Below are 23,236 nucleotides of genomic sequence, written 5' to 3'. Positions count from 1 at the left end.
CTACTAATTTGACTAGGTATTGGGATGAAATAAATAACTATCACAAACTTATATGGGAAACAAACAAATACATAATTATATACACAAACTGTAGAGGGTTTTATAGCTTTGTGAGGTTTGATCTGAAGATTTTAAGCACCCCCAAAAAAAAACACCACCACTGACCGGAAATTTACACTGAATGGAGGAAATATTGACTTAAGTTTTAAACATGGATAAAATGGGGGGTAAAAAAGAAGAAGGAAAGAATCAGAGGATAGAACTCAACAAACAATTTAAAACAAAAAAGAAAAAAAAAAATGAAATCAACAAATTGAGTTTTAAGACGATATAAAGGCAAGAGTTCCCTATTACCCGTGTTCATAAAAGTCTCTGATAAATCTCATTCGGTACCCAAAAAAAAAAAAAAAAAAAAAAGAAGAAGAAGAAGAAGAAGAAGAAATTAATATATATTCATATATGAGGCAATATGAACATTAACAGAAGAAAACGACACCTAAACTTGCCGTCCTGAAATTACTATTTTCTCAAATCAAAAGATCACATAACAATGGAGTTGGAAATTGGTATTTTCACAGTTACTCTCTCCCATAAAATTGATTCCACACAGTGCTGTGAAATTATGAATGCCATTTTTTCACTGCAAAAAATGGGCTCTCCCCCTAAATATTGGCCATTAACTATATATCTGCTATATATTTCCCTATTCTCTTCATGCATAGACCAGAACACTACTTCAATAGTTCACAGTGTGTAAGTAACAGAAATCAGGATTAAAACAACAAGAAGTAATGGTAAAAGAATGATCAAAAGGCCAAAGTGGTCACCTGGGTTGTTAGTTTGGATGTCATCGTTTATGTATCTACTTCTCTCATTGTCCGGTTCAGGGCTCAACTCATCTTCTTCATTATAAAAACCCATTTTTTTTCTCTCCCTCTCTCTCTAGAACAGGTTGATAAAGTGAGAGAATGCAGGAGAATACGAAGAAGATATTGATGATGAGGACCCACGAGAACAGAGAGAAAAAAAGATATAAAAGGACCCTTATGGAATCAGGTGAGTCACACCAGACGCGTTCAATGTGGGACTATGTACCCAGTACCTCCCTTAATTTGCTTCACCACCACCTTCACAAATACATATATGCTGTGTGTGTCTCCCACTATTTATCTAGCCAGTACTCTCTCTCTGGAATTATTTACATTCTCTCTCTTTCTGTCATGAGTGCTAGCCTTTAACGTTTGTCATCATCACATATATCAGAGAGGTGATTGGCCTATTGGGTAATATATGTGATGTATGCTATGTTGATATGTATATAACTATATATATATATGTGTGTATAGGCAAAGGACTAAAGGGTACACTTTTCAGGGCAGCTTCTGCAACGATGAGTCGCTGTGCTGCCTCTTCGACACCGTACCCTCGTCCTGGGAGACACGAGTCTAGCTTTTTAAAGGGTCAGGCGTCTCTTTCTCTAACTCTCTCTCTCCTCTGCTGGCGGTGTTTGCTACTTTGCGCCGATATCTTCTATGCCCCGTTTCTATCACCCCCATTTAATTTCATACACATCGCCGATCCGATTATCCTCTCTCTCTTATGTCGCCTTCTCCGCCCTTTCTATTTTTTTTATTTAATTTTTTTAGTTTATCTTTCATTTGGTTTTGTGAATTTTTAGTGAGACAAAAAAGAAAGGGAAAAAACTAAATGCAAATTATAGAATACTCATTTCAAAAAATATACACCTCCCCTGTTTGTTTCCTTTTTCTATTACATGTGATTTTTATTATTATTCCATTTTAATTTTTAACCCATTTAAAAAGTACAAAAATATATAAATAATAATTTGAAATTTTAGTGAATATTACAATTTTTTTTTTTATAAAAAGCTCTGGCTCATCACTCATACATTCAATTTGTCTGTTTAGGACTAGAACCCACTGTCATGTAAATATATATATATATTACAAGGTAAGAAATGTTAAAAGTTAGATTAGTAAATATAAAAAGTCGAAGTCTGGAACTCCCAACATTCATCGAAGACACTAATTATTGGACTATCAAGACATCTACATGTAAAAAAATATATTACTTGACTACAAAATTCTTTTTTTTTTTTTTTTTTTTTTTTGATGGTAAAACAAACACACACTCTTTTTGCTCTCTTTTTTTTTAAAAAATGAGAAAATTACACCATTAAGTCAAAGACACTTTGATTTAACCACAAAATCTTAAATACTACCGTACATGTCTTCTTTTATTGTGAAGGAGTTGTTTTAAGAAGTTGAATACTTTTACTAATATAACAAAATAAATAATAATAAATAAATAAACTATCCAAGTAGTCTACATGGGCCCGCTACGGACAACATAGTGTAGATCTTAGGAGCTTCACTCTATGATCTATGACTAGTAGTCAGTTGTGGGAGCCTCCTATTGGCCGGTGCAATATTCCAAATTAAATGTTTTCTGTTTTTAACACGTGTTGCCACACAAATATTTTCCTTTAATTTAATCCCCATCTGCCAAGGGAACCAGTGGTGAGTCATTGTGCTCGCATTCACAAAAACAAAAGTAGTTTATATTTGACTACCCATTTTGTAATTATATATAAATAAAAAAATTATCAGTTCTAATCCATTCAAGACTCGACCATCAATCCTTCATGGGTGTAAAGTGTAAACAAAATGGAGGATTTCAATACTTAAAAAATGCAATAAGTTTATCTAATAAGTATTATTAGGTCTTCTAATTTTATTTTTTTTTTTAAATCCCCTTAGATATTTTTGAAAAAAAAATTATTTTGTTAAATTAAGGAAAAATAATGTAATAAATGGCCCCATTATATTAGAAACAATAGAAGAGGAAAATTAGTTTTCATAAAAGATATTAGTGTAAGATGAAGTTCTTAAGAACGATCAATTTTATAATGCAATTTATTTTGTTAAAGATGATACATTATTAGAGATCACATTTTTAAAATTAATAATCATATCACTTAATTTTGTTTCATCTTAATAAGTCCGTCAAATGCATAACCCATAGTGTGAAATATTAATTCCGTCTCTGAGTTCTCCTTTTTTAGAACTGACAATCTTTAACTTTAGTACCTTGCATTATATTTTACTGTTCTAATTGTAAGTTAACGAATTTAATTAATTCTCCTAATTAGCATGACTTTCCTCCATCATGCACGTGATGTTTTTGTTTATACTTGGTACTATTATCATACAGTAACTAACATAACTTGATTTGATTTGTATTGCATAACTATTTATTATGTAATGGACTTATGTATTTTAACATAAAAAATAAAAATAAAAAGTAGTTTTCATTTATTTTTATTGTTTTTATAATAGTACGGAGTATAAAACTAATATGGTTGGTATCAGACAGAGTATGAGCATAACCAAAGCCAAAAGTTGACGGAGAATCGGCGAGGAAATGCGTGGATTTTATAAAGAGAGAAAAAGAGAAACAGACTGGTACAATTTACAGCGGCGAAAACGACACGACACAAATAGGAAGCATTGATGAAAAAGGCGGCTCCGTTCTCGCACGATGGCCTTCTCACCGCCGTTACTTCCGACGTCGAGAGGTGTGTGTTAAATTAAGGGAGAGAGAAAAGAGTGCTTGTCCTTTTGCGTAGAAATTTTAACGCCGTTACTCTTAACTGCTGTTTGAGCGGGCAACATCGCGCCGTCCAGACCAGGCAGCGAGTTGTATGGTCGACACGTGTCTGGACCCCACACCGAGTGTCGCTGCAGAGGTTACAGTGGTTAAAGAATGCGTTACCCGGTGATAACTCGGCTCCATGGTAAATTATAGCCTGTTTTGATGACCCACGCGACGTCTGCTGTGCCCTCCCTGTTTTTCTTTCTTTCTTTCCTCTCCCAGCTGTAGAGTCCGTTACAAATTACAATCTCTCTCCCTAGACTCTATAGGAACATTCTGGGCCATCTTGTAATTATATATGAATAATATTTGCAGTATGTTTGGTTTGGATTTTATTTTTGTCTGGCGGGTTATGGATGAACAATAAAAAAAATGTATTTAATAAAAATTATTTATTATTTTATTTTGTACGGTGTCTAAATATTGTGTAAAATTAGGATTCTTTGCACTTTCGGAAAAAGTATCTTTATCAATCAAATTACACAATCGGCTCATTTTATCCTTAAATGAACTTATTTTATCTTTATAATATGCACCGGTGATACTACCTACTAATTGATACTATTAATGATAAATGACATTATCATAACAAGTGAAAATGATGTCATTAAGTCTAATTACTTGTGATTTGTTTTATACATGTACAACCTATGTCCGGTATGGATCCCTTTTAAACTACTCATAGCAGGTAAATTGAACACGGTACAATTTTTTATGCACAAAAAAACCCTCCTTTAATTGCATGTCTCTCGAAAACACAGGCTTAATTTTGGCACTTTTTGTTCTGTCTTCCTTGTTTCTGACTCCATATACCAGAACGTTCCTGTTATTATAGTTTAAGAATGAATATAAGATTAAAGAATTTGGAAGGGAATGAAAGAAGAACAGGGCATGACTTGTTTCTTTATTGGTAATTTATGCCATGACAAAGAATAGTGGTGATAATGGAGGAGCCAACATTCTTAAAGATGAAGTAATAAAATCCCTTTTTTTTTTTATTTACAATTTCATGGATCAACATTAAATAGAATTGCCCAGGGAGATTTGGATGAGTTGGTAAGAAGAGAGCTTTGGTTATCATTAGGTTAGGGTTTAAGTCTTCCCACCTCCTTTATTACTTTTGACCTTCCTACCTCTTTTATTACTTTCGACTTAACTTGCTGCTTATAATGTGGGGCCGGCGTCGGCAGCCGAAGGGTTTACCTAGTAGTGACAAGTCTAAAGAGCGAATGGTTACAAGGATTCTCACGTCATTATATATATATATATATATAATAGAATTTGTGAGCATCTTGATCCTTACATATGAAGAATGTTAATTGCATTATATTCTAGTTGGACTTATTTTATTTTCACCTGCAAAATCAAATTTTAAATGATTTAAAAAGTAAATATAATATAAAAGGATAAAAAAATATACATAGGTAACACGGGTACAAAATCAAATTAAAAATTGGTTTAAAAATTTAAATATAATAACAAAATATTAGAGTGATGAAGGATAATGATATGACGTGCATTAACTCTTTTTTGTTCCCCGATAATTGTTGTGCATTAAATTTGTAAATATATGAAAACTTTAGTGGTATTTAATTTCTTATTCTCCTGAATAATGTGATGTGAAATTTTTGTTAGTATTGTTTTAAAAAGAAATTGGGTCAAATATTAAATCTCTACAATTTAACAATCTAACTTGTAGATTCAAAATGTATAACTAAAAACAAAATGCATTTAATGTTACAATGACACACCTAAATATTGAACATTTAAATAGTAACATATTAAATTTTAAAAACAACATTTTAACACATGCATTCACAATAATATTTTCCTCATTCTCCCACGTCAAATTACATGCCCTTAAATAACATAACACAACAAATTGATAATTCAAACAATTTAATTAGTTACAAATATCAATCTTAATTTCAAAATATTCTCCAATAATTTATAGCAATGAATCACCTCCAAATATTAAAACACTTATCGAAAAGTATCTGCCTACTTACAAAAAAAAAAAAAAAAAAAAAACAAAAAAAGTGCATGCCTTTACCAAAAAGTATTCCCCTACACTTACCAAAAATAAAAACTAAAAAAAGTACATGCCTTTAGTTCAGTGATTCAGGTATATAAAACAAATAAAAATAAATTCACAGTATATTTTCTTGTATCATATGTCAATAATCCTATAAATTAAACTTTAAAAAGGAGGAAAAACATGTAAATATATATATATATATATTGCATTTATTCTAAAAAGTATGTAGAAATTATACCGTATTTCTATTATCAAACAATATAAAAAAATTTAACAATTATTTCTATAATTATATATTAGTTGAACAAATTGACAATATTAGTGTAAAAAATAAAAATAAAAATAAAATTAATATCGTTCTGTATTTACAGAATTACTCTCCAATAATATACTATTATTTGGAAAAAAAAAAAAAAAAAAAAAAAAACAACAACAACAATATTAGTAGCTTAAAACGAAAGGTAGATGATGATCCTAATATATTGTGGTATTAGGCGATTAACTAAATACGGAGTAGTTTGTAATTTTATCCGATGAGGATAAGGTAGCAGTGAGACTCTGAGAGTGCGCCTGTAAGTAAGAGAGTGGGCACTCTCCTCTTCAACCTCTTTTCCTTACAATTAAATGGCGATCGCCGCCGCAAGCTGCCGGTTCTCTCCTCTCTCTTCCACCGGCACTTCTTGTTATTCTCTCTTAACCAAACGCCACTTCGTCACGTTCCACGGACCTAATCGTTTGGTCGTTACTAAAGCCACCCATCACAGTGAAGCAACACCACGTAAATCTGACGCAGATGTAAACCCTAATCTCTCTATCTTTGCTTTTCTTGTTTTCTTGTTAAATATTTACATCAAATGCACATCTATTTGTTTGATGATAATTTCGCCCTGCTTGTCATGTCTTCTTAAATCGTTTGGTCATTCTTAAAGTATGGTTAAGAAAGCAATTTATTTCTGTTTTTAAGTTATGAAATTTCACGTTTACACGCAAGTGTATACACAATTAGTCTGTATAGAGGCCCTGTTTGTTATAGACTATATTTTCCAGATTAGTTGAAATTGTTATTTATATGAATATTTGTTGGTTGTATCTATTTCCCTAATTATCTATTTGATTGATGATGATTTAGGCCCTATTTGTTATGTTTTGTTAAATCGTTTAGTCATTCCTAAAGTATGGTTACGAAAACAATTTATTCCTGTTCTTGATTGTATGAAATTTCACTTTTACACACAAGTGCACACACTATTAGTCCGCATAGAGGCCCTGTTTGATATATACTATGTGTTTTCCAGATTAGTTGAAATTATTATTTATATGAATATTTGTTGTTTGTAGTATTCTCGTTGCAAAAGATCTTTATTGATTTAATACAGTTTCTAAAGATTCGTTCAGGTTTCTTGTTGTCTAATTTCATTTGCTTAGTTCAAATTTGATGTTGGTTTGTTAAATTCAGAGAAAAGCCATTTCAAAGAAGAATTTTCCTGGAAAAACAAAAGATGAAGGGCACTATTCAAATGCCAATAGCGATAGTGGTAGAAGTAAAACAGGGTCATCTCAACCAACAGCCATAAAATCATTTGGTACACAGAAAAAAGACACCAAGGGATTTTTATTTGACTTAAAGGACCAGCAGGTACGGGGATAGGGAGGGTTTCAATTTGCATTATTTTCTTAATCTTTTATTTATTTATTTTTTTTCTGCTATTATTTTGTGCTGTTTAGCTTAATCAGTTTGAGCTAATGTTATTTTATGTAAGCTACCGTATAAATATATATATATATATATTTTCAGGTTGAAACAGGTAATCTTCAAGATGCAGATTTTCTTAATGCTGTTGTGAAGGTAAATTTATTTATTTTACTTTTTTAAAAGGTATTTTGTTTTTAAAATTTTCAAATTGAACTCTGCTAGGTAGTAGTAATTATATAGCTGGATCTATAACGGGAGTGATTTAAATGGAATGATTCATGCGCGGAGCTCATGCAAATGCTTTGAATTATGCAGTCTTTGTTCTTCAACAGGACTTGATTTATTGCCTTTGACATCTAACAAAGATACACTTATTCAAAATGTTCCCATATGTTCTTCAGAAACTCTCAAGAGTCAAGACTGATTGATTGGATTGTCAGGATCAATCAATCAAAAGCTAATTTGGGTTAATATCTATCTTGTAAATTAGACTGTATTGATTAGAAATCGTGTACTTGTTTATGAGATTTACATTACCCATCTATCATACACTTGACTTACAAATCTTCTAAAAACAAAGTATGCGAACTCATTTACAAGATTATAAGAAAATAGTTAAGTGACGTGTCAAATATATTTTGCAGGCAGTGACTAATGCTGTTCCAGTCTCTCTTGTGGCTCTCTCATACTAATTTTCCTTCTCGTTAACGTTTATTAATTGTAAACTCAACAATCTTGAACTCTATCCTTATACATGGCAATAATTTGTAGAATTCCATTTTTTTTTGTTTCGTATCAAATTTACTTTTAATATGTTGTTAATAATTTTTTCTTCATTTTTTTTCTAGGTTTACTGTACACACACCGCGCCTGATTATTCACTTCCTTGGCAAAAACAAAGACAATATACAAGCACTGGAAGGCATGTTTTGAGTTCTCACCTATTAGCTGTTCCTGAATAGTGTAAAAAATGATTTCCCTTGGAAACTTAGATCTGCATTTGGTTTGAAATTGCATTCTTTCTATTTCTTATGCCCTAAATTTAATTGGACATTCATCCTTAGAGGATATTTGACTAGATTTAAAAAATTTCAATGCAGTGCTTTTATGATCGGGGAAGGGAAGCTTTTGACGAATGCACATTGTGTGGAACATGATACACAGGTGATCTTTTTAAATTGTCGGATCTATAGGTATTCAAACCTTAAAATTTTATGAATTTCTCTGCCTATCCTCTATTGGCTGCATTTCTATCAACTGATTTGAAATGAAAATCACCTGAATAGTAAGGTTTTGGTACATGCAAGAGATAAGTATCTCATTGGGTAATGGAACAAATTTTGATTATTTGTCACTAACTTTCTAGATTATTATAGGGGTTTTGAGTATGAGAGCAGCCACTTTGTGCATAATTAGGTATGTTTTAAGTTTTGGCCTTCTAGCACCTTGCAATGGTGGCAAGATACATACTGGGTATTGCACTAATAAAAGGGTTAAGATTATTATAATAGTATGAAAAAATTTGCTTAATTGAGTGATATTATATTGCTGGCTGATTTTAAGTGTTAAGTTTCTATTTAGTTAGGACCAAGAACTGTATGTCTTCTTCCCTGGACATCTTTTTATCAGAATCAGGGGCAGTTTCTAAAATTGGAAAGTGTTTGGTTACAATGTAAGTTCTGATGTTTTAATGGCACTCCAAAATGGGGAAAGCATGTGGGTCTGGGGCTGATTATTTTGATACTGCAAGAATCAGAAGTTTGCACTGTATCTATTAATTATAAATTCTGGATTACAGTGAGGAGTAAATAATATTTAGCGTAATAGATGTATTTTGTGTGAGTTTAATTGGCTTGTTTGGCTACTTGTGAGGAACTAAAGTAATTTGTGATAAGATGTAGCTTTAAACATGTTTGAAGTTCGTTTAAACATACAGGTCTCATTCCATTAAATCCCCTTATTGGTACTTTTTTTACATATAAAAATATGCTTTAGTGTTTAGAGTATCGTATACATAAATTTGGCTCTCATATTATATGTACCCGTTATAATAATACAGAGTCTTCTAAATATATCTTGTTTATTGGACACACAATTGTAAGCTTATTTACAATGGTAGGGTCACTATATGTTATCCTGCTTTCTTTACTTCCATCATGTGCTCTAATCTTACTTTGCTGACAAGGATACCCTATGCTTGGTGCTGGAAGGTTAGAGTCGTATTTGCTAATTACGCATGTTACGTTGCAAATATTATTACTCTTAAATGAGTGTTTGCATACAGACATGTGAATAAGCTAGCCTGTTGTACTTGTCTGTGTGAGATGTTAAATTGAAACCTTGACTCTACAAAAAAACCTGGGTTCCCTATGTTGACGTAAAGAAATTATTACTTGTTATGCTATTTTTTCTATGAAAAAACTTTTTTTTTTTGGGATAAGTTATGAAAAAACTTTGTCTAGTACACAATGTGATAGCAAGGTAAACTATAAAAGGGTTAAAAGAAAATTAGTATCTCCTGGTTACTAACTGATATCTAATATCTAATCTACCTTTTTTCTATTTTTCCTAACTTAGAATGAAAGGAGGAGAAGGCATGCCTATATTTTATTGGATTTGTATCTTTCTACCTGCTCCCCCCCTTTTTTTAGGCTCCTGGTTGATGCCATCTTTTTTAAAATTCTTCTCTGTGTGTGTGTGCCCGTTTGCACGTGCATTCATCTGCATTTTTGCTGTTTTCCAACAATTGAAAATAACTAAGATGAACTTTTAACTTTGCACCATTGACTATGCTGTTGTATCAATTATATGAACTTGTCAATTTGAATATAAATCATGGTACCATGTATGGGGTTTTTCTTTTCTTCTCTATATTTAGTTTGTTTAAGTGGCTGCAAGATAATTCGTTCCTGTTATGTTCTAATCACATGATGACATGATGTACATGCCAAGGTGCTGAGCTCAATTACGTTATTCATCTCATTTGACTTTGGGTACAGGTCAAAGTGAAGAGAAGGGGAGATGATACCAAATATGTGGCTAAGGTATCACTTTTATAGACATAATTGTTTTTGCTTTCTTGTTATGTTCCTTTATCGTTTTAACAATGTTATATATTGATAAGTTTTGGAGTGTTTGATGTCCTATGGAGTTAGTTTGGTTCATTTTGTTCTTTAGAATATTTAAAGCTGGTAAAGGCATATAATCAACCCGTTGTAAATGGAGTAATCATGAAAATATATTAGTAGCAATAAATGATACTAGGAATTTAATAAACCACCATTTCTATGGGACCTTATAGATGATCATATACGTTCAATGTTGTAGATAATTTTCATTTTCCTTGATGCAGGGTAACACTATGCTTCTGTGAGCACACGCACAGACTCTTGTATTAGGACATCATGTTTTGTGCCCGCCTGCATACTAAAACTTGACTTGCAAATAATTATCTTGATAACATCTGGCTTATATAATTGTTTTTCATGACGGCCTTGATGTTGTTTCCTCAGTGCTAATTTAAGTGCTTTTACCACCAAGGGCTGTGGCCTAGCAGTACTTCCTCACCGTCCAGAGGAGGATGAGAGTTCCTAGTCTCTGTAGGGGCAAACTGGGTGTGTGTGTCTCAACTAGGAAATAAAAAATTAAATGCTTTTTAGTTGCTCCTCATTTGGTTTATTTACTTGTTTTACAAGAACTATAACATGCTTGCAATATCAAGAATTCGTAGTTTCACATTTCACACTGGTAAAAACAAGAAGATGGTATTTGATGTTTAATTTTATTATTTATTATTATTTGTGTTTGCCGACTTATCAAATTTTTTTTTTTAATTCTCAAATCATTTAATTTTCAAATAAGTAAGTTGCAGCTTACTTTTCTCTCAGTGATCTAATATACAGGTTTTAGCTAGAGGTGTTGAGTGCGACATAGCTCTGCTTGCGGTAGAAAGCAAGGAATTCTGGAAAGGAGCTGGGCCTCTCCATTTTGGACGTTTGCCTCGTCTTCAGGTTGATAATTATTCCTACCTGAGGAATAGTTTTAGTTTCCATCTAGTATGTAGACTGAAATATATATAATGACACAAAAACTTACACTATGAGAATGGCACAGGTTTTTTTTTTTTTTTTTTGATTAGTTGAATAACACAAATATTATATGTGCTGATTGCTTTAGAAACTCCTTGAGGGCCTTGGATATTTCTCCTGATAAGTATGAATTGCATTGTTCATGGTTATAAAAACAATTTCTTTAAAGCACTCGAAATATTGCATAATCATGTGGATATATATTTACACACACACACACATATATGATAATTATGTCTGTAACTAACACCTAACATACATACTTTATATGTCTATTCATATTAGGTTTGTGTTTTTATTAGATTTGGATGTTTGCCTTGTCTTCAGGTTGATAATTATTCCTACCTGAGGAATAGTTTTAGTTTCCATCTAGTATGTAGACTGAAATATATATAATGACACAAAAACTTACACTATGAGAATGACACAGGTTTTTTTTTTTTTTTTTTTTTTTTGATTAGTTGAATAACACAAATATTATATGTGCTGATTGCTTTAGCAACTCCTTGAGGGCCTTGGATATTTCTCCTGATAAGTATGAATTGCATTGTTCATGGTTATAAAAACAATTTCTTTAAAGCACTCGAAATATTGCATAATCATGTGGATATATATATACACACACACACACATATATGATAATTATTTCTGTAACTAACACCTAACATACATGCTTTATATGTCTATTCATATTAGGTTTGTGTTTTTATTAGATTTGGGTTTGCAGTTCATGAGTTCATAATATCTTGATCCTTCACAACTTCATTATATTGGATAAGACAGCAAACAATTCACTTTGGTTTTTAAAATACCGGCAAGAACTGTACCATCATTCACTAAAAGCGAGGCGCACTTATCCAATGCACCTACCTGCCCTAAACCTAGCGTTTTGAATTCAAATAGCTTTTTCACTCTTATTGATATGCTTATTTGCAATAAATAACTTAGATAAAGGGAAATGAGGATACCTATGGCCAATGATCCTATCATTTGTAGAATACCCATCCCTTTGGTCGATCTGTCTTGAACATCTCCTACTGGTTCGTGAAACCTCTGCTGACTGAGTCTATGTACCTTAGAAAATGCAACTAATGTAGCATAATAGGGAGTCCTGTAGGGATCCCATGCAAATATAGTCAGTCATCTTACTCATTCTTATTTCATCTTATCATTCCTTTTGTCTTAAGATATTATAGAGGCAGAAGTAAGTGTTCCTGCAAGATACCTGAAGTATAATGAAAATTATGTTTTTTCGAAATATTTCTTAATAAAACACCTTTTACAATATTTTCTAATATAGCTAAAAAATGTTTCAGTTGAAATATTTTTCTATTTGTTGTTGTATTAGAAATCCCTCTACTGCCTATATAAGTGACATTTATTGCCAGTTCCATTATAATGATTACATTTCTATTCTTCTGACAGTATAAATTTTTACATACAATAAAGAATGAGAATACACGAGTAATGAAAATATTTTTTGAAGAATGCTAACGTAAGTAATTATTGCAATGAAGTTTTAAATAGAACACCGAGAGAGCTTAACTAATGACTTCCTGCTTTAAGGCCTAGGGAGGGAACATTAGATCTCCATACTTTGAGACTTTTGGTATCTCTATTTCATTAATTTAGTAAGTTCAAAATTTTTCCTAGGCCTTGGCTCACTAAGAGGCCAAGGGGGGACTGTGCCTTGCCTAGTTCTTGAACGTTCTGTTATATGTTTCACTGATTATTTTGTTATTCACTCTCTGTTGTGTATATTCTTGTTTGTCCTGCTCCAGTGGCTTTATTCCACAAGATATTTCCTGATCTGCTTGTCTTATAATTTGTGGGAACTTTTAGTTGAGAAAAATTCATAATAAATTGGAAAACTAGTGTAATTAAGGCTCTGTTTGTTTCGACGTAAAATATTTTTTTTGAAAAATATTTTTCTTTTTCAGGTAAAATATATTTTTTTTATTTTTACTTTGTCGGTATTTGGCAAATGTCTATGTCGAGGTTGAAGTCGAGTCCATCAGGCAAGGCATGTAAAATAACTTGCCGAAAATTGATGAATAAATTATTTTTATTAAATTTTAATATTTTTTTTCTTTGTAAATATTTTACAACAACCAAACACCAGAAAATAAAAAAATATTTCCTGAAAAATATTTTACGTCCAAACAAAAGGAGCCTAAGTAATGTAAAAATTCACTATTCTGGTGCAATAAACATGTGTTAGGTGAAAACATTTTAATCTGGTTCTTTGGATGGGCAGGATGCAGTGACAGTTGTGGGATATCCCCTTGGAGGTGACACCATTTCAGTGACTAAGGGAGTGGTATCGCGAATAGAGGTTTGGTCTGCTCCATGGGACTTTTGAATTTTGTGAGACTTAATAAATTTCTGCCGTTCCTGGGATCAGCATTGTGACCCCCCCTTTTCCTACTTTTCTCTGCCTGAAATGCCTCGATGTTTTACTAAATTATTAATTTTGATAAGTAGCTTGATGTTATATTATTGCCATTTGAGAATGCGGTAATTCTATTTTCTTGTCATGTATTTATGCTATATTTTTTATTCCCTCGCATTATCTTCTTTTTTTTTTTTTTTTCATGGAACCAGGCGATGATGGTGTTGGGTTGATTGTTGTGAAACGATGATAGTTTATCATGTCTTAGTTAAGAAATGGAGAAGTTAGAGAAGCTCCCTTCTGATTCATCCCCACTACTCCCAAAAGAAGGAAAGAAAAACAAAAGAACAACGAGAGTATAAATTAGAAATAGTTATCAAGGAATTATCTTGAATTAGAATAAATGAAACAGCTAGATGCATAACAATAGAGATGATAAAAATAAAAGATACATTCTACTTAAAATTTTCTGAAAAATATAATCTTAGAAACTAGAAAGCGACCATTTGTTATTTCATAAACTAATATTTGGAATTTCAAAATCCTTGGTTAGTTCAGAATAATCTGTTTGTTTTAGCAGCAATTTGTCTTTCTAATAATGTGAATGCTATATTTCAATGGTAATCTGTAAATTTAAAACTGAGGTTCACTTTAGGGGAACAACAAGGAAATATGTTACTCATATGAAATTGTTCATTGTAGTTTTATGCATGGTCAATGTTGTACTTCCAATCTTAGAATTAGTCATGTCAAGATTGATTAACTCTTTGGACAAATTTATGTACACATTGAGTTTATGTCATTTGTGGGTGGTTTCTGTTGTTTCTCAAATAATTTTCCACAACATCCCTTGTCACAAATTATTTGGATCCTGAAATTTTTCTTTGCATCTAAATGTTTTTGAAGAAACATATCAAGTTCCTCACTAGTTCTTTATCATTAGGTTACATCATATGCTCATGGATCATCCGAGTTGCTCGGCATTCAAATTGATGCAGCAATAAATCCTGGTTAGTGAATGTCTAACAACTATATCTTCATTACTTCTAAAAGAAACTTCTCTGATATTATTTTTTCAAGCATGACCTAAATTTAAAACTTTGCTTATTTTATGTTGTCCTATTATCACTATATATTTTAATGTTATATTATCTTCATTGCTTTATCCACTGCTTATACTAGCTAGATTTTAGGTAATAGTGGTGGTCCTGCATTCAATGACCAAGGAGAGTGCATTGGGTTGGCATTTCAGGTAGTTCTATGTCAAAGTTGATATTCATTATTTAGAATTTTCACACTTGTTACCTCAGACTAGTTGAAACATTCTTGTTAAGGTCATAGTTTAACAACAGTGATGTTTATTCTTTTTATCTCATAGTTTCATTTCTTGCTCACTTAAGGATTTATCGTAATAGTAATATGTTTTTTCTTTATTATGTTTTCACATGACACTTCCTTTAGGTTTACAGATCTGAAGAGGCTGAGAATATTGGATATGTAATTCCAACTACAGTTGTATCTCATTTTTTGAATGACTACGATAGGAATGGGAAGTACACTGGTGAGAAATTCTTCTTTAATTCAGTAATGTGTGCAGGGTATTTTATGCTCGTGAACTATTTCATGTATGAATTGGCCTTGATAAATGTACACATTGTTCTATACAAATGATGATGGTGATAGAATAATTATAGTGCTTCAAGGATAGAAAGCTGAATTAGACCTCTAATCACGAGTCATGGAGGATATAACCTTGATTATGATAATTTATTGCACATGACTTCTCAACGCTCTTTGTTATGTCAATTTAAATGAAAATATTTACCAAAAAATTCTTAAAAAATAAGTAACTTCTTTGTAAAAAATTCTACAACAAAATCTGCAGAACACTTTTTATGTTCTATTTACAAGATTTATAGGTCCACTGTTAGTGAGATGTCTTGTTTCTTCTTCTGTACTGGTCCTTCGTTTATATGTCAAAGTGTTTTGGTCTGATTACTAAAGTGTTAAAAAATGATGTGGTTCCCCTTGTTTTTTCCTTTCTTTCTTTTAAAAGTATGAATGGGATGTTGTATTATTTATTATTATATTCATATCCCTCCGCCCTCCACCACCCCCCCACAAAAAAAAAAAAAAAAAAACAATTTGTTCACATTCTTGTTGAAGATGTTATCTGCTGATACTGATGTTTCTTTAATCTTGTGCTTCACACATGCAATGTTTCTTAAATCTTGTGCTTCATACATGCACACACGTACCCCACTTTTTTGGGATTGGGTTGGCACTTTGATGATAACACCTTCAAAACATGTTGGCTCATCTCACTCTTCCTGATGTTTTCTTGCATTAGATTTCGGCACTTATTTTTCGTTTTTATTTGTTACACTTTCACTGACTCACTAACAAGATCTAAATTTGGTTTTTAACATAATCTTGCTGTTGATATGAAATTATCTCAAATAATTATTTATGCATAAATCTCCAGGTTTCCCTTGCCTTGGTGTGTTGTTACAGAAATTAGAGAATCCAGCTCTACGTGCCTGCTTAAAAGTTTCCTCTAATGAGGTATGTGTCTATCTAGTTAGAAGCAAAATGGTCATTATATATATATATATATATATTTTGTTACAGCATGCTATCTATCATGGATTTCTATTGTTTGCAATCTGTATTTTTGGCATCATTTGTATTTCAAATTATGGGTACGTCATTTGTACACTTGGTGTAATTTCAATTCTTTTGTTAGTTGCCATGGTACATGTTTTGGTTGGGAGTGACAGTATTTGCTAGTGGGTTGAGGGTGGATGTTTGGAAGGAAAAGGTAGGAGGAGTTGGACATGGGAGAAAGAGTGGAAAACTGGGGAAAGAGGTTATGGAAATAGAGAGTAGGAACTGGTGACGGGAGGTGGTAATGGCCCAGAGGAAGACATTCGGCCAAGAGGAGATCCAAAATGACAATTTATCATAATAGAGAGGAACAGTAAGTTGTAAACTGTCCAATTTGATGTACTCTGATAGTCATGTTTTAACTTGTGAACTATCCAATTTGATGTACTTTGATAGTCATGTCTTAAGAACCTTCTAAACCCAGTATTGAAATGTATCATGGTTCAAGTCCTAGATCAAGTGATGGCCTTTCATATGTGCTTGCCTGCTGGTTATTCCTGCAGGCTTTCCTCAGGATTAAGAAATTTATTTATATATATAAATTTCTCAATAATGGAGTTTCAGTTGCGTGCTGAAAATTGTGCAGCGTTGGATGGGTTCTTAGAGAGTGGAGGTGCTATGTTCCTATAACAATTGTGAACCTTAAGGTGTGATTGGATTCAAGTTGAAGCAAATACAAGGGAGATATTCCAAAAAAACAGCAGTTATGGATTGAGGCGGTGAATATTATTAACTTACTAGGAATATGTGGATTTAGATCTGTCGACAAAAAGAACAATTTGTTATTAACCCTAAGTAGTTGAGATTTAAGTGGAATGATTCATTGTCATCATCATCATCATCCTTGCTTTGTCCAATAAGGATGGGGTCAGTAAATTTTTATGTTATTGTATGTGTATATTTTTATAATGTGAAGCATCAATTATTCCGTTTCCCTTGAGTAAGTTTAGACTGCCTTAGTTATTGTATAGCTCTCTCACTGTAAACTCAACATGAATTTTCTCTACTACTACTTGCTTGTGAACTTGGGTTCCATTCTAATTCTCACTCAAAATTCCCCACAATATCTGGTTTCTGCAGGGTGTACTTGTGCGGAGAGTTGAGCCCACTTCTGACTCCAGTAATGTCTTGAAGGAGGTATGCTGCCTTTAAGAGTTTACTTGGACATTCTTAATATGCATCTATATTTGTTAAATGTGATCATGGGTGGGTAGGATTGCACTATTTTATTGCAATTCATAGGTCAATGGATCTCAAGATCATAACATCTCAAGTAGTGGGCACTCTGTCTATATTCTTTTCATTTTTGTTCTTTCTTCCATAGGACCCATAAAAGAAAATAGAAAAATAAGAAGAAAAGGGTATTTCATTCATTGTTAAGATTGGTGGGATCCTTGTTTGGTGTTCATCTAATTTTTATTTCTCACACTAAAATTAGTAATTGAATAGTAGTACTTGGCAAGACTAGCAAGATCCTTTTTTTTTTTGGATAAATAAGACTGGCGAGATCTTCATTGACCTTTTTTGTTCTTTCCTATTCCTTTCTTAGTGCAATTTGAATGAATAGCTCGAAGTCCAAATTAGTAAATGAAGTTGCAGAAATTGGTGTCAGCAAAGAAAATGATTGAATTTAAGGAAGTTTGGGTAATTATGTTAAATTTGTTGTGTTTATACACTTGTACAAGAGATTATTTCCATTTTAGTCTATGCTTCCAAGAAACTAGTGATACTGGGATGAGAAGCAATCAAAAAACCAGAAGTGAAAATTTAAACTTTGATGAAAAAAAAATTGATGGTTCAGAACCTTGGAATGAGAGGAGCGTCAGGTATTTTATTTGTCAATAAAAAAGAATTGACAAAAATAAAAGGTTTAAACTTTCACCAATTAAAACCTACGTTACGTAGACTTGGTCACTTGGATACATGCATCGGGTGTGGGTAGGTGTCACCCAAATTCCTCCAAGCATTGTAATGTGGCTACTAAGCTATTTCTTTTGTAAGCTCATACTGAGATGGGAATTTCTCTTGAATCCCAAATCTTGGGGTACAAGGAGTAGGAAATGCATCCCAAGTTGAAGACAGGTACATAGACATGTCTTGTTCACTTCAAAACAAAATATGCAACATTTAAGTTAAACAGAATGTGATGTAAAAAAGAGTGGTATCATCTATCTCAAAGATAAGAAGAAACTGTTTTTTGCTATCAAATTTGAGCTTTCTACTTTTCTCATCATCACAATTAGAGAATCCAAGTGTTCAATTTGGTTCTTGTGTCGAAAATAGATCCATATTGTGACCAATGCCGTGTTAACATGGATACGTTGAGCACATTGCACAGGTTAAAACATGAAATTTCTGTTAAACAGGGAACTGTAACTAGTGGAACTATGCAAAAAAGAAAAAAAGAAAAAAAGAAAAAAAAAATGATATCATGCTTGTCATGCATGCGGAATATCAAGTTGATTGGTTACAGATGGCTCTATCCATCGTTGCATCACATTCTTTAAGATAATTTAGAAATAAGAGGTTAATTGGTAGTGCAATATAACTCCCATGTGCGACGAGCACGGTAGGAGTTTCTAATCCAATGACAAACTTAACCGATGAAGAGTCCCACAAAAAGTTGCATGAGTGTTGAGAATTGTGTTAATTGATGCCTAATTGCTGATATATATGTGTGGTGAGCCTCTTGTAGTATTCTTGTTTGGATTTTGCTATTCTTTTAATTCCCTACCAAATAAATATGATACAAATTTCTTGGGTTTCTGACATTTCGTCAGATTAACATTGTGGGAATAAAGTAATACTTGTAAATTTCATACTTTTTCAGGGGGATGTGATTGTAAGCTTTGATGGTGTTCGTGTAGGGAGTGAAGGAACAGTGCCATTCAGATCAACTGAGCGCATAGCATTTCGCTACCTCATTAGTGAAAAGTAAAGTGTTTTTATTCTCTCTTAAGAAATTGAATTTGTCAGTTCATTTTAGTGGCCATGCATAGTAATACATTTAACAAGTCCTTATAACTAATATATAAGAAGTGGAATACTTTGTAATGACACATATTTCTTTAATGGCAATTCACTTTGGTATAGAATGAACGATACTGTTGTACTCCTTCACTCTAGCTTTCCTACTCTTACACACCAGTTTATAGGGATATGTCAATATGATTTATGGACTGAAACCATGTTTATTATACTCATATACTATTGCACAACATACTCTACTTAAGTTAAAGAGGATTATGTCTTGTTGGGCCAATTGGGGTAGCCCAACAGTATTGTATGTTTTTCTGGTTGAGACATGTTTTTACATATATCAGTGATGCTAGTTTTCGGCTTTGATCTAAGGATATTCTAGTTCAGGTTTGCAGGTGATGTAGCGGAGCTTGGTATTATTAGAGCTGGAGCTTTCATGAAAGTTAAAGCAGTTTTGAATCCACGTGTGTATTTGGTATGTAAAGAGAAACTTGGCTTTCTAATGATGTGAACTTTGATACCTTGATAACGTGAATTTTGTTTAGTGTTGATTAACTTGGGTTCCTACTGCTCTCACCTCAAGGTTCCCTATCACATTGATGGAGCTCAACCTTCGTATTTAATAGTTGCTGGCTTGGTATTTACACCACTTTCGGAGCCACTCATAGAGTACGTTTTATGAGATTTTTGTCACCTATCAATATGACAATTACATCTCTCAGATTTTATATTTTTGTTTTTTTGTTTGTTTTCTTGGAAACTAATGTTATTACCGAGCTAATTGAATTCAATTATTTTGACAGTGAGGAGTGTGAAGACACCATAGGGGTAAGTTGTTTAAATAACCAATGACACCTTCTAGATATTAGAATATTATTACTAATCTGATGTTCATCAACCCAATCACTTTGTTTCTTTCTTTATCTAATTAGTTGTTTCTCTCTTTTGAGTTAGTTGAAATTGTTGGCAAAAGCACGTTACTCTTTGGCAAGATTTAAAGGGGAGCAGATTGTGATCCTATCGCAGGTAATGGTGTGCTTTTTCACTAAACAATATTCACAATATGCCAGATATATGATGGCCCTGGTTAGCTTGTTAATCCTCTTGCACATGCAGCTTCTTTCACACAACGCCTTGTTTTGTTTTCCTCTCTTTCTGTCTCTCTTTCTGAAAGTTGAATTCTGAACTCTATTATAATTGGAGACAGCTAATCTCTTTCTTCCATTGCAAGGTCTTGGCAAATGAAGTAAACATTGGATATGAGGATATGGGCAATCAGCAGGCAAGTTGTTTCTTACCACTTCATATCCAGAATGCTTTTGCCAATTCACACACTCTCTCTCAAAATAAAGATTATGCAGGTTTTGAAGTTCAATGGGACGCAAATAAAAAACATTCATCACCTAGCTCACCTGGTTGATTGTAAGTGCTGGCATCTCTTTCATCTTTACCACTCTTTCCCTACCTTAGTCCTGACAATCGTCTTGCTTTGCTCAGCATGCAAGGACAAGTATCTGGTTTTCGAATTCGAAGACAATTACCTTGCTGTTTTGGAAAGGGAGGCAGCAGTAGCTGCCTCATCCTGCATTCTCAAAGATTATGGAATTCCATCTGAAAGATCTTCTGATCTTTTGGAGCCATATGTGGATTATAATGGAGACAACCAAGCAATAGATGAAAAGGATGATTTTGGGGACAGTCCGGTTTCAAATCATGAATTTGGATTTGATGGGCTTCTTTGGGCGTAGTCACTGTTTGTTGAAAACTCGTCCCTGAATTCTCTTTGCTATCATTCTTGAGGGAGCTTTTCCAGGCCAGTAAAATCTACTAAACCATAGCAAGCTTCTTTTAGCTGTAACTTGGCATTTTTTAATTTTGTCAACATTAAATTTTCTGTATCCATTCATTATTATTTGGGGAGAGCACACATGTAAGTAGTTGTAGCCGGCATTAGTAAAGATTAATGTATTTTTTTTTCTGCTTCAAAAACAAAATAATGTTCAATTTCTTCTTTTTGATAATTCAATTTAAATAGCATTAGAAAAAAAAACCTCAATCTTCTGATGTAATTTCCAGTTGAAGATCTGCTATGATTTTGAGGTATGTTCTCCCTTTTCGCTTTCAGGTTGGCATATGTTGGCATAAACCTTTCTGGTAATGTGAAACCTTGATCTTTTAATAAATGGATTTATGATCAAGTAATCTTATCTAGAAATTTTAGCTGAAAAAGAAAAGAAAAAATATCAAACTTATTTTTGTGACAAAAAATCTTCTTGAAAATATTTTTTTTAGATTTTGGTGTTTGGTTATTTGCAGTAAAACTTAACAAAAATAATTTACCCATTAATTTTGGACATGTTATTTTATATGCCGCGTCCAATGAACTCGACCTTGAGTGTGCTTAGTAGGCTTGAATCTGACCTGGACTATCGGGATTTGTATTTCAGTACATCAATTCACTTTTTGTATAAAAAGAAATTAATTTTTAGATTTTTGTTATGGTGTTTAGGTCAGGTTAGGAAAAAGGGCCTATACATCGAATTGTTCTCAGATTAGTTTTCGGGTTGTTACACCTAATAAATAAAGTAAATTTTTAAAAAATTACAAACAAATTCTTACAGAATTAAATATCCAAAACATTAATATTCATTAATTAAAATTTAAAATAAAATGAAGTTGATAAGTAAAGAATGATCATAATTTAGAATATATAAAAGAGTTTGAGTTGAGGTGTGGTGTGGTGTGTTGTGGTTACTAACATTTCAAATTAAACTAAACTCCTATTTAACTTCTATTTAAAAAAAAAAAATTATTTTGGGAGGATTTGTCTTGTATCTTCTTCCATAATATTATTAATTTTATCATTATTGACATTATATGATAAGAGTTGAAAGTTAAAACATAACGTTAACATTTGTTACTGCTAAATTCGTAACAAGCAAGCATTCACTCTAAAACCATAGTACAGTTTTTACAGTCCCATTACAGATCACAACACTAGTACACATTATTTTTTGTAGTGTCTTAAAACTACAACACCATACATAGTAGGATTCAATGCATCATTTGATATTAGGTTATGTGAAATATTCACAGCAATGATTTAATATCATTTGCTATGTTTTGGGCATCCATTGCAGCTCCAAGCAATCCTCTCCCTCCTAATCCCGCGCAATATAAACCATTTTCCCCCTTCCAATGCTTTGGATTTTTGTATTTCGGCATTCCATCATCCTTTAGAACGTAATCGCCTCCCTGTCCAAACCACTCAAATTCATTAGCTACCATCATTTTTTTCTTCTTCTTTTTCTTTTTTTATGTTTGTGTCTTGTGATTTTCTCTTCCTTCTTAATTTATAATATATATATCAAACTTATTATTTGTGTGTAATTTAAATATGAGAATATAATAATATATATGGGATGAGTAGGTTATGCAGTTTTAAAGGTTGCATTATGTACGAGGAAAAATGATTATGATATGTTTGGGCCGCCTGATTTGTAATTTTCAGTATCATATTCTTAAGGTAAACTAGCATTTGACACCCAAGTAAATAGATAGAAATTTTGTAGTCGTGTGGTGGAACCTGGGTTTGGGTGTTATGGTTCACCATTTGAGAGACACATGCATTAGTAAATAGTGGGACCTAGTATTCCTCGTACATTTTGTCTTCTTTCCAGCAAGTCACACTCAATTCAATAAAT

The 23,236-nt window shown here is 32.5% G+C and overlaps 1 protein-coding gene across 1 annotated transcript; it reads left to right on the top strand.

Moving 5' to 3' along the window:
- Window positions 1-6,233: 6,233 nt before the first annotated feature.
- LOC132268881 (protease Do-like 2, chloroplastic) lies at window positions 6,234-21,601 on the top strand. Its single transcript, XM_059769775.1, has 21 exons — window positions 6,234-6,508; window positions 7,170-7,349; window positions 7,509-7,559; window positions 8,255-8,328; window positions 8,507-8,570; window positions 10,406-10,450; window positions 11,309-11,416; window positions 13,752-13,829; window positions 14,830-14,896; window positions 15,080-15,138; window positions 15,348-15,447; window positions 16,372-16,451; window positions 17,634-17,690; window positions 19,384-19,487; window positions 19,920-20,007; window positions 20,116-20,201; window positions 20,336-20,360; window positions 20,487-20,558; window positions 20,764-20,814; window positions 20,894-20,954; window positions 21,030-21,601. Exons 1-21 carry the CDS (start codon window positions 6,338-6,340, stop codon window positions 21,278-21,280), a joined length of 1,872 nt encoding a protein of 623 aa, XP_059625758.1. The 5' UTR covers window positions 6,234-6,337; the 3' UTR covers window positions 21,281-21,601.
- The last annotated feature ends 1,635 nt before the right edge of the window (window positions 21,602-23,236 follow it).

Source organism: Cornus florida, unplaced genomic scaffold (genome assembly GCF_030987335.1).
Source record: "Cornus florida cultivar Cherokee Brave unplaced genomic scaffold, ASM3098733v1 CherokeeBrave_3.0.0_Hap2_Chr08, whole genome shotgun sequence".
In the NCBI taxonomy this organism is placed as follows: Eukaryota; Viridiplantae; Streptophyta; class Magnoliopsida; order Cornales; family Cornaceae; genus Cornus; species Cornus florida.
This window is presented reverse-complemented; position numbering and strand designations above follow the sequence as displayed.